At 42.3% G+C, this 12,910-nt stretch overlaps 1 protein-coding gene across 2 annotated transcripts in view; it reads right to left on the reverse strand.

Annotated features, from left to right (window-relative positions):
- The window catches only part of LOC113055232 (forkhead box protein P4-like), a 122,604-nt gene that overhangs the window by 18,205 nt on the left and 91,489 nt on the right, over nt 1-12,910 (reverse strand). For both annotated transcript variants that reach the window (XM_026221352.1, XM_026221353.1), the window contains exons 7-11: nt 12,258-12,462; nt 11,911-12,006; nt 9,327-9,431; nt 4,057-4,144; nt 1,625-1,708 (exon numbers count right to left, since the gene is read on the reverse strand). In XM_026221352.1, the coding sequence (XP_026077137.1) occupies nt 1,625-1,708; nt 4,057-4,144; nt 9,327-9,431; nt 11,911-12,006; nt 12,258-12,462 (578 nt within the window). The remainder of the gene's footprint in view (nt 1-1,624; nt 1,709-4,056; nt 4,145-9,326; nt 9,432-11,910; nt 12,007-12,257; nt 12,463-12,910) is intronic.

Raw genomic sequence — 12,910 nt, forward strand, 5'->3', positions numbered from 1 at the left:
GGAAATATAATCATCTTCAAATTGTCATTGGTCTCCTGCTGTGAGATACATCCTGCGATCCTTGCCAGCACATCCATGCCAAAAGCAGTTGGCACAGTGACTCCATTATAAGATGATCCCATTCACCCGGTGAAATTCAAACAAAGCACCCCGCAAATCATGTTTCTCAGACACAAGTGGGCGGGCGCCAGCGCGCACACAAACGAGGCTCCTCTGTGACACAGTGTCTGCAATTAAAGCCACACAAGAGGAGCAAAACAAAGCGATACATGGTAGGAGGGGGTAAAACAACAATCTGGCAACAAACAACGCTTGCGGTTACCCGCCATCATTGTGGCCCTGCTCTGCCCAATTAGCTTCGGCGTGCAAGGAGCACAAGGAAACAGCTTTCCCCATCGCTTAGGGAGTCTTTTTCAGGGTTGCTTGTTTTGCTCTAATTAAAACCATCATGTGCACGTGTGAGCAGCGAGAGATAGAGCGAGTGAGAGGAGGGGCGGGCGTAGCGGGGTTGAAGCTAATATGGCGAATTAAACAGCGCCAGCCCTCTATTCTCTCCATTCTCATTGCCACAGGAGCCAACCTGGCCCATCTCCAGTAATTAGGGGAGTAAAATGGTTTAACAGGTACTTAATTAACACTGGAGCCGTGCCAGTTTGCTGTGCCAACCACCCAGCGATCTTAATAGCGGTCAATGCCACACACGGGTTTGTGCTAATCTTCGCCCTAATGCTCACCCTTACCACTTAATGCTAATTCTTTCTCTTGATCACACTCACAATTATAATTCTGTCATTCTCTCTTTCCCTCGTTCTCGTCTAGGTTGCTCGGCCCGGCCCAGTCGCTGTTTCCCATTACCGTCTAATGGCAGCTGATCTGTAGAATTTGTCTCCAAACAGGAGACGCGGCCTACTTTCGCCCTCCGCCTTCATTTATATCCCCTCAAATTAAGACACTCCACTTCTAATTGACAATTAATTTCAACATCTTCGTATTTTAATAAGACTCCTCATCAATCTCAGCATGAAATATTCATTAAATTCCTAATAATTGCACAGGCAGCTGGTGGCTTGAGGGAGAAACGCATTGTGATGGCTGCGGATGATGAAGCATTGTGGAATATCTAGTAAGTCTAGGCCAAAACACTCACTTTCATTTATACTGTGGCATAAATACAAGCATATTTAAGTACACAAACACTCCTCTAAAGGGAATTGGAGGAAAACAGACCAGCTGCTACGACGAGAACTCGATCTATAAGAATCCATCATCACACTTGAGTTGAAGGTGCGTAATGGCTTGCTTGAATAAGTGATTCATTACTTTTGTAAAGCGCAAGGATAAGATTAACAGGTCAACGTGTGAGTCTGTATTGAGACTACAGAGTTTAGCTGCTCTCTATGAATACAATCCAAGCAAACACACACACACACACACACAGAGATAACGCCAGATAAGAAACCAGAACTTCCTCCGTTCTCCAACAGAGAGCGCTCTTTAGTGCCTCACACATTTGATTCATTGATCACACTGTGTGCCGAACAGTTACTTCTTATGCAAGAAAGACATGGGAGCAAAACAGAGGAAGTAAGAGTGAGATGGTAGAAGTTGAAAGTTATAAACTTACAGGTTGGTTGAAAGGCTTTGGCTCTGATGGACGCATGTGCAGGTGGGTCATCATTGCCTGCAGACGCTCGCTCTCTTTGGCCAGCTAGAAAACACACACATACACACATATTTAATAATAATTAAAAAAGCTGTTTTCTTACATAAAACCAAATATGTAGAGGTAAAATGTTTTTAATTTTCATTTTTCCAGCTATTACAACTATAAGTAAGCCATTTGTAGGTGGAATTTTCCAAAAATGTACTATTCTGTGGTTCTATCAAAACATCCAACCAACCTACCTAACACAGCAATACCCTTATTGCTGATAAAATAATAAATGATCATATAAAAATGAAAAGAAAATATATTATACCAAAAATACTGTTACGATATTAATAAACTTATTATGCTAATGTAAAAACAAACAATCAAAGATTTATTGTGTAAAAATATCTATAAATTCAAAAATAGTACAATGCAATAATAATAAAAAAATGAAAATGAAACATTTTCTTAACTTTAAGTTTAAGTTATCTTCTTAATACCTAAAAATACAGTTTTTCTGTACAGATGTATTTGTATAATGTCGTCATAGTGTGTGGGGCACTTGTGGGCGCCGTGGAGGGGAGGAAAGAGTGACTTTAGATATTCTGAGGATAATTTAGCATTCTGCCTGTTTACTGAGTCAGGATGTTGACATGCTGTTTCACAGCTCTTGATACCTCTGGGAGAAAACATCTCTCTCACTATTCTTCTTCCCCACTCCCTCTTTCTCTCCATTGCTACGTCTCATTCAGAGACACTTGCCCTGTAACCACACTCGTCCTCGTTTGACTTTCTTATTGCCATTTAGAGGAAGAGTCCACTCTCTTAATCAGGGGGCGCCAAACTGCCTCAGAACACTCCAAGACTGGCACCATACACTAAAAAAAGCACTAAAAGTTGCTAGACATTGCTAGGTGATGCTAAGGTTTCTGGGTGGTCAAATATGAGCCATGGCAATAATGATGGTGGCCTTAGCAAATGTCACTGCCTAACACCACATACTAACTAGTCTGTTTTTTTAATCAGATGTGATTGCTAAAAATCAACCTCAGGCTGTGATTAGACTGTTTTTGTGTTGTGCTAGTGCTCTGTGGCTGTGCCCGGTGTTGCTAAAGTCATCCACAGATCTGGGCTGTTTATTCACCCATTAACTGATATGTGTGTTTAATGAGGGGCTGTGCCATGCTGGTCAGCCTGTAAATAAAAAGAGTGGAAAAACTGAGCTGGTATTCTGGGAGAGACGGCAGGTTGGCGAAGGGTCGATCTGGTTGGTCTGGGCTGGCACTGGGGCGGTGGGGGAGTCGGGGGCAGAGTAAGTGACAAGACGGAGGTAGACGTGAAAGGAAATCCTCTTGGACGTGGACTGACTCTCTTGTCACTTCTCATCACCCCTGCATCGATCTGGACACGTGTTTAAACGCTCTTCGCGGGCCACAAAGTGAGCTCGCTGCCTGCGTGCCTGGCAGGGCAGTGTTTTTTGAAAGAGCTTTGTTGTGAGGGGTTTATTTTTGGGAATGAGACGAGATGGACGACGTGGAGGGGAGGTGGTGTGGAAAGAAAAGAGAAGCTGACCAATTACCAGGTCTGTCGGACCGGCAGTGATGATGAGAAGTTGTTCTGCCATGTAAAGCTGGAGGGTCTGAAGTGCCCGTCTCATTGTAAGCCAGTCCAGGAGACGTGTTTTTTGTAAGCGATGTTGATTTACAGCACCAAAAGCAGAGGAATTTCACAGCTGCGGGCGCAGTAAGGTTAGTTGCCCTGTGTTTTACTTTGGCGTGTTTGAGAAGGGCGAGCAGCTCCCACATAGCTAACAGTCTCTTTAATGCAACCTAATGTGCCTGACTGATGTCCTGTCTGTGTCTGCCAATCCTAACGGTCACTAGACACTCTTCTGACAGTCTCTACATCTAAACAAATTACTCACACCGACAATAAAACATCATCAACATCATCAAATTTGACCAGGGGTTTATTATTTTTGCATCTTATTAAATTTATTATTTTGATTTTTAAATTATATAAAATTATTTATATTGTAAATTATTTATAATTCCATTCTTTTACAAGCTCCAGTGATCTCTATCAACTCACGTGGCATGCAATGGGCAGAAAATCATGCCAGCTGGTCAAGAGCGTGTTTTGTATGTGAATCTCAGCATTGATACACCATATTGGTAAAAACACATTCGGGCCTTGATCCTCTAAAGTTGAGACTGATGACTCAATTCTGCAACATAATTACAAGGCCAAAACGTATACACTGAATGCACTCGCTTCGAATAAAGCACTTGGCAATGCATAAATGTAAATGAAAACGCAGGAAGAGAGGTAGTCAGGCAGCTTGGATATTGCGTTTGCAAGATTTTCAGAGAAATGTTGATTTTGCGTTTGTTCGAGCGTCCCACCTGTATCTCCAGCTGTTGAACGACCTGCATCTGGACCCTGCACTGGGCCGTACTGCGATCATCCAGGGCGTGTTCACTGTTCAGGTGCCTGAGAGAGAGAGAAAAACGCAAACATGTGATGACATGTCCTGATACGCAGTCTACAAGATCAATCCGCGACCCTATCTAAACTCCCAGAGAGAGATCTGTAAGCATATTTGGACCATCTGCCACAAACTGTGTCGCTGACCTGCCTAATACAGTGCACACACACATACTGTGTCCCAGCCTTTTGGGATTGTCTCGCAGTTTGTGCCGTGTATGCTACAGTGTCAACACTACATGCCCGGGCGTCACGTCCTGACGACACACACACACACTTATATCCAAATACAAAGGTCACCGGTCCATCAGAGATTCAGTTGCAGGGTCAAACCATGAATTCACATAAACAAATAACCACATCAAAATACGAGCACAGATAACAGTTTATTTTTTTTTTCAGTTTGGAGAAGAAACATTTAATGGAATGCTCTCGGGATCACAACGGCCCTCTCAGAGGAAACCCCTAACAATAGTGGATTTCCATTCGAGAAAACACTTTTAACCAGGCGTATAAAATCAATTTCCTCTCACTAGAAAATAAAAACAATTTTAGGACATGAAAGATGTGGAAAGAGAGGTTTTACGTCGAGGAGTTTGTCATATGGTGTGTCATATAACTGTATTTTTGAGAAATAAAAAGTATTTGAATTTATTTCCACTCATTGAAAGAGATAAAAACAACATTAGACATGAATGTCTTTCTATATTAGGCCTGAATAAGTGTCCTAATGTCTCTGTTATTCAGTTGAAATGCAGCTGGAGTGGGATATTATTTTGGAAACGGTTTAGTTTTTTATCAGAAAGTGCCGCAGGCCATGAACTCTGAGTGGGAGTTGAAAAGCAGGGAAAAAAACACCTGGAGATGACTTCATTTGTTTTACTCATCAAACACAGCTTTAGATGGGTGAGCTCTGCCCTTAGTTATTCATGTTTTCTTTATGAGGCAATCCAAAACAAACCTGCAGAACACAACAAAACAAACAGATGATGCAGGGCTGAGAAACAAATGAGAACGCAAAATCAAACGAGAAAAGAACTTAAAGGGACGGTTTCAGAAAGGTCACAAAGATGGACTCTGGGGTCTGTAATTTGGGATAATTCCTTTACGCCATCTGTCTCATCCCACACATTCTATTTACAGCTTTCCCACACTTGAAATCACACAAATGATCCCCTGCACACATATAAACACAATTCTACAATCCATTAAACATCCCTATATCCAAAGATGATGTCATCAGGCATTTGCGCGATGATGTCATTCATCTCCCCAGGTGTGTAGGAGCCCCTCCCACCTTCTAACCTCACACCTGGTGAGCTTTAATGACTCCGAGGTCAGGGGTCAGAGGAGCACATTATAGAAGATATAAGTAGAATATCCACAATGCTCCCTTTCTAGAGGAGTTGTAAAGCAAAATCTTCCAGAGGAATACTTTATTTATTTCTTTAAGACTAAAAAATAGAATCTAGGGATGCACAATATACCGGTACCGTACTGGCTATATTAGACTTTTTATTTGAAAGTTAGATTAGATTAGATATTTCATCTTTGAAAATATTAATAATTTAATAACACTAATAAATGCAATCATTAATCTCAAAATGAGTATGCATAAATTCACTTGTAGCATTTAAATCACATGGTTTTAGGTTTTAGTTTTATATTTATTTAAAAGAAAAAAAATTCATATAAGCCAATTCTCAGTTATTAGCCAATTCTCAGTTTAGCTTATCAGCTGGAATTTTAATATTGGTGCAGTCAATCTCATCTGATACCTTTATTTGTGAGGGAATTCCAGAATTTTTAAGCGAGCTCCTCATTGTCGTGAGCAGCCCAGTTTGATTTGGTCCCACGCGGCGGGAGAGCGACAAACGGAAGTGTGTGAGCAGCAGAATCTTAACCTTCGCAATACACTCAGCCTCATGATCCTGGCCTGCTTTATCTCCACAACACCGGCCACATGCCACAACCGTTTTGAGTGTCCGACTCAAGGAAAAGAGGGGTGCGCATTTGCTCTCTCATGAGAAATTAAACAAAAAGAATGATGTCACCCACTCGACTAATCCAGGCGCAGATAGACATTTTTTCCCCGCAAGCACATGATGATAATAACAAAAACATGATCTCATCTTACTCTCCCTCTGCCCCTCTGCACCCCGTCTCTCTTTTTCTGAATAAAGGAACAGACCACAAGTTTTATGGCTTATAATAAACAGTAGCAGCGTTTTTCCGAGAGACCCGACAATGAAGCAGTGTTTACTCCCTGCACCCCGACAGGGATTTGAGGAGCATTTACAATGGTCACAAAAAAAAAGTAACAAGCCAGCCCGACAAAGGGCTTGAGTACTCTACCACATTTCGCCCTGGCATGCCAGAGAAAACTGAACATCATTAAAGAGCTTAGACTGAGAGTGAAAATTTAATTTAAAAGTGAATGAGCGTTTTATCACTCTCACACTACTACTGTAGCCAAAACAAAAGAGAAAACAAGAGAGAGATTTCATCTGGGGATGAAAAGTTTTCAGCATTTCTTGCACTGATTTCCGTGAAAAGGATTTGTAAAAATTCTAAAATGGTGTTAAAAAGTGCTGAGAGTATTACACTCTTAGTAGTTCATACCGGACATGTTTTTATGTGTTAAATTGCACTTCTTTTTAATAGTTATTCTAATTAACATTTGCTAGATGGATATTTTAGACCATTGACCATGTCTCGCTGCTTCTGTGTCTCATGCATGAGTACCACAAGACACAAAGTGCCAAACTCTAAAAAGTTCAACTTTTGACATGCAGGCCAACACATCAATGTTAATTTTAAAACACTGGACCAATCAAAAGAGGCGAGGGGAAACTATTGCGTGATGATCAAATACATCCATCTACTGTGTGTTTAGATAGACCAAACATTTTAAAAAAGCACACATTCTGTGTGAACGTCCCCTTATTGGAAGCTGAAAGCTTTATTAAATTACCCAAACTGAACATGCATGGGGCAAGGGCAATGTGTAGAGCTTTGTGAATGGCGGGCGCTTGTTCAGCGGGCACCGATTCCATGTGGGCCTCATTTCCTACTATGAGTGGCAGGCTGCCAGATGGGGCTATAGAACAGACAAAAAGAACAGAAGGAGAGAGAGAGAGACTCCTCTCTTCCTGTCTTTAGCGATGACTAAAGTGTTCTGACTCGGCCATTTCTGCACGGCACTGACGGCAATCTCTGTCACCCCCTCCCTTCTTATCTCGCGTCCTCTCCCCCCTTCTCCGCTTGCCCCGAGGCTATGTGAAATGAGATACCGTGCAACCAAACAACAGCTTTACTCTTAAAACTTTCCCAGACTCTCCGGCTCTTTGATGTGCATGTCAGCAACCATCATACGTGCTTCCCGCTCCCTCCCGCGTGCACCGAACGCGCTCTTCTCCCCCGTCATCTCTCGAAGGAAATTTACATACACATCTTTCCGGCCTGTCAATACAGCAGTCCCCTCGAGGAAGCACAGCTCTGGAGTCAAAAGACAATGTGAGGGCCGAACATCTCGTCAAAGGAAATAAACACACAGGGATGTGACCGCCACTCATTAATGGACAAGAACTCCCGGCTACTGTAAGAGACATCGTTGACTTGCCAGAAATCAAAGGAGGTGTTTTGAGAGAGAGAAAATAAACAGTAGAGAGAACGTGCATTGCAAGCTTGGAGTCCGCTGGGACAATGGCAGCAGTAACAGTCTGGCTCGCACCCCTGTGACAGGCGGACATGTCAGGACTTTCCACTGTGAAGTCTCATTATTTTAACACACAGAGACAATTGGTCTGTTTACATCGCCTTCCCTGTCTGATCTCTTCCTCTCTTTATCTCCTCTCGGCCCCCCAGCGTCCCTAAAGACCCCAAACTGGCAAACACACGCGCGAAGAAAAGAGATGGCGAGAAGAAAGGAGATTGGGAAATGGGAGATAGAGGAGGGGAGGGAGCCTCCTTTTGATGTCTTTGCTTGTATCCAAGAAACAAAAGCTTCTAATTGTAAATGAGCTAATTAAGTAAACCACTAACGAAGCGTGAAAACAATTTGCTTGACCCAGCAGTGAAGCGCTCAGGGATGGAGAGGCGGAATTATGGGAGCAGGGAGTTAATCGGCCTCTGACCGCATCGAAGAGCTGTGGGCAGCTACCTGATCAGACACACACACACACACACACACACAACAGGTCAACAGGAAGAGTACAGAACATCTGTCTATATGGTAACTTTCAGGGTATGTGTGAACTAGCTTCCTGTGCACAAGTATTTTTATGCTTTTGGGAAAAAAAGTCCATACAGCTCAATTATTGAGTTATTGCACACTGCCATAGTATGAATTCAGAGATTAACAGACCCAAAAGGTATGAAAAGTCAGTTTACCTTTAGTGCATCAACTTGTAGTTTAAGTAATACTTTAGTAACTAATACTAATACTGTAGTATTAGTAGTTTGGGACCTGCTTTGTAGCAAGTGTGATGAAAAAAAGAGATTATGCTCACCAATACTGCATTTGTTTGATCAATCTATAATATTGTGAAATGTTTTACATTTAAAATAATTTCAACAAAGCTGAATTTATTGAGAAGCCATTACTCCAGTCTTCAGTGCCATAATATGATCTTTCAGAAAGTTTTTCTAACAACAGGATTTTAGGATTCTTTGATGAATATAAGGTTTCTAAAAGGTTTGTCCATCCATTTAACTTTGGACAAATTACTTTGATTGTGTTCAGTGACTGAAATACCTGTCTATCAAGTGTTAGCTCTCTTTTTTCCATACACCAGTACAGTCCCACAGCATTGGAGAATGTCTCACGCTCTCTCCAGCAATAACCTTGCACCCCCCATCTCCCTGTGGAATTCATTCGTCTCTTGTCTGTTCAAACATCACACCTGAACACGGTTGTCAGTCGCCTGGCTTTCTTAATGCCTTTCCTCTCATCCCCACACTCACTTCAGCACAAGAGAAGGCCTTTCGTTTACAAGTGATCTGCCAGCTCATCGGAAAAAGGATGAATGCACACTGAGGTAGGGTAACGTTAACAGCCAGAGACTTGTTCTGTGGGACGCAGCAGGCAATGATGAATGCTTTGTTGCTCGGGGCGGAGGTTTATGCAAGTTACGAGCTTTGACATGAATTTAGCGTGAAGTGGATTTGATGGACAGCTGTCACTCACTTGATGAATTGGCCCATGTCCTCGCAAAGCGCTTCACAGCCAGGCCACTTGCACTCGCCGTGTCCGTAGAGTGGGTGGGAGGCCGTGTGTTCCTCGTGGGTTGAGCTGAAAGTGTCAAAAAAAATCTAGTTAGTCAAACTATAAATGGTTACATCACACTAAACCTTGACATACTGTAAGTGGTAGGAGAGTTTAGATATTATATATATATATATATACAGTACAGACCAAAAGTTTGGACACAGCTTCTCATTCAAAGAGTTTTCTTTATTTTCATTTATTTTCTTTATTTCCTTCTTTATTTGACCAAGAAGGAGAGTGATGGGGTGCTGCGCCAGATGACCTGGCCTCCACAGTCACCGGACCTGAACCCAATCGAGATGGTTTAGGGGTGAGCTGGACTGCAGACTGAAGGCAAAAGGGCCAACAAGTGCTAAGCATCTCTCGGGGAACTCCTTCAAGACTGTTGGAAGACCATTTCAGCTGACTACCTCTTGAAGCTCATCAAGAGAATGCCAAGAGTGTGCAAAGCAGTAATCAAAGCAAAAGGTGGCTACTTTGAAGAACCTAGAATATGACATATTTTCAGTCATTTCACACTTTTTTGTTATGTATATAATTCCACATGGTTTTAATGCCTTTAGTGTGAAACTACAAATTTCGTAGTCATGAAAAAAAAAAAAAAAAAACTCTTTGAATGAGAAGGTGTGTCCAAACTTTTGGTCTGTACTATATATATTTAACATCTAAACACCAGCTTGCTTAATCATAACAACCCATTGGTGTCAAGATTTTATTGCAATTTTTTTCAGGCAGTCAGCATGGTAGCCTCACACACATGTGACCAATACAAAGCAATGAAGCAATGGAAACAGTCTGAAACATTTCCTGTCTGGGAAAGCCGATAGTTTTGAGCCAGTCTTCCACAAGGCTTTGAGCAAATGCAGTTTGAGAGGACCTGACAAATGTAAAAAACGACAGCTTTTCCATAATAGTGACTGACAGGCTTCCAATAGTAAGTGCATGTCATTGTATTAGCATCCTGTGCTACGACGCAGGTTTAAATGTCCTCAGATGCGGCCAGGAACAACGAGCCGCCATCTAATTATGAATGAAAGTGGATGAACTTCAGATGTTTCTCGGTAACGGCGGGAGTACGGTTAAGGTGGCTGCTGATGTGCTGACAGGGCCTACTGGTGGGGCCTGGGGATAAATGCTACGGTCTTGTTTCGTTTGAGATACAGCCGCTGTGTGCTCTGTGGCCGAGAAGTCTGGATCGGATCTCTCTGGCCTAGCTTCTGTAGAGACCCATAACGGATCAGCCTCGAACCCACGCCAGCAGTCTCATCCAGCAATTTTTCATTTCGGGCCTGGCCAGCCGCCACGGTCTAGCATGTAGCTTGTTTTTTTTTTTTGTTGAGTGCAGGGACCACAAAATCCTTCGTCATGTGTCTGACTGCTGCTAAGCATAGGCAGGGGGCTAAAGGGGGTGGGGGGCGGAATGCGTGGCTTGTGGAAGGTCTGGGGAACTCTTCCCAATTCCACATCAGAGTACTGCTTAATATAAAGCAGCTTGCTAGCAGATGAGGCCCTCCTGATGCGGCGTGCACACACACTCTCCCTCCTCCTCTTCATCAGATGTGCTGGCAGTGGACGGCCCACGCAATTCAGAAGCTGCTTGAGCGCTAGACATTACAAACTACTGGCAACCACACTGTCCACATGTGCCATGTATTAGCCTCACCGCACAGTTTTTCTTCCCTTTTGAGTTGCGTGTGTGTGTGTGTGTTTGTGTGGAAATGTGCTAGGCTAGGAGAGCAGTGTTAGAAGAAAACATGATGGATAGCGCGCTTTACTTTCTGTTTAGCCATGTCCGCGTAGCATGACAGGGTGGGGTGTGTGTTAGTGCTGCTGGTGTGTGTGGGTGTATGTAGCTGTAGTTTTGAGGCCCCACCAGTGCAAAAATGGCCATATTACATAAAAAGATCCACAGAACTGCTGCAAACGACACACTGCAGCACCATATAAGCGAACCTCAAAAGTTTGATTAAAAACTTGATCAAAAAACTAAAATGTTGATTAAAAGCGTTTTTGCTGGAGCTTTTATTTATATAGTTATGCACACTATTAATATAAACTACATAAATGCTAAAAAATAAAAATAAAAAAGCTAAATAAACTAATTAACAAAATAATAAAATTTTAGATTCATGGTGATATCAAATATCAATATCATCTGCAGTTGGAAGGCAGACAGTAAAATCTGTACACTGGTTGCAACTACAATTTACAACTGACAGTATAGTAAGCAAACAAACAAGTGCTAAAGCATTGCTAATGTAACATTTATTAGTCCGACAATTCTTTTATTTATTCTTAATTTGCACATTAAAATTAACACATTTTTCAAATGCACATATTGTAAGAGTGTCTTTGTGTGTATGTATAGAGTGGGTCAGCTCTGTGTAGTAGGTTTGATAAACTACCCTCATATAAGAACAATGCCAGTCTAAGTTACGTCCTCATTTAGATGGATAGGTAACCCTGTGTGTATATACATAAAGTACATGCGTGTGTTACTCACTGAGTGCTCTGCAGGGAAGTGCCTTTGGAATAAGGCGTGAGATGCTCGTCACTGGACTCCTTGGTGAAGGACGAGATCCACTCAAAGAGTCTTGCTCTTAAAAATGGAAAGAATGTATGAGTACACCACAGTAGGACCAATTTGCTCTCACACAGCTGCTCACCTCTCATTTAGATTATCACAGAACCTTTCCACCCACTCCACACACACACACACACACACACACACATATATATATATTTCTCACTTTTGCAATTATTTTTGATTTTTGATTAATCATACCATTGACACACTATAAAAAAATCATCAGGTACACAATAAAGAATGCCTGTGCATTTTCCACTGACCTGTCTCTCTTTGGAGTGTGAACAGAGTTCTGTCCATTTGGCAAAGGATGATGGGGGATTTGAGGTGAGACCTTGGAGGCTGAATATGAGGTAGTGTTGGAGCTGTTGGTGGTCAGGTCGAGGCCCTCGTGTTTCATGGCCTCCTCTGTGCTCTGAACACAGGCCACATCCTTCCACAACTGCTGCAGGTCCGTGGGACACATGGCTGTGATGGACAGAAAGCAAGCAAGAGATCCAGACTATAAATCATTATTTATTACCATTAATCATGAAGTACTTAGACAGAAAAGTGAAACTACCACTTAAACTGTAAATGCTATAATCTACAATCTCCATTGAAACACAAACACAAAAAGGTGCTTTAAAAGCCCTAAGTCAACAACAGGTGCCATATGATGAAACCTTTTCTACGCAGAGAGTTTTTCAGTATGTTTATTAGTTTTTCTCATCTTTGTTGTGCTGAAGACTATAAGCCCAGTGTTGAATGATGAGAGCTCCTTCGGAAAGCATCCAAACCTACATATCTCCTTATCACACCTCCAAAGCCCCCCTCCACCTCACCACATCTTGAACGGTGGCCAGCTGGCAGTGCATCCAGCCCCAGAGATCACAAAGCCTGGCAGTGCGCTGACATTAGTGTGGCAAGCCATAAA

This window comes from Carassius auratus, chromosome 36 (genome assembly GCF_003368295.1).
Source record: "Carassius auratus strain Wakin chromosome 36, ASM336829v1, whole genome shotgun sequence".
NCBI classification, from domain to species: domain Eukaryota; kingdom Metazoa; phylum Chordata; class Actinopteri; order Cypriniformes; family Cyprinidae; genus Carassius; species Carassius auratus.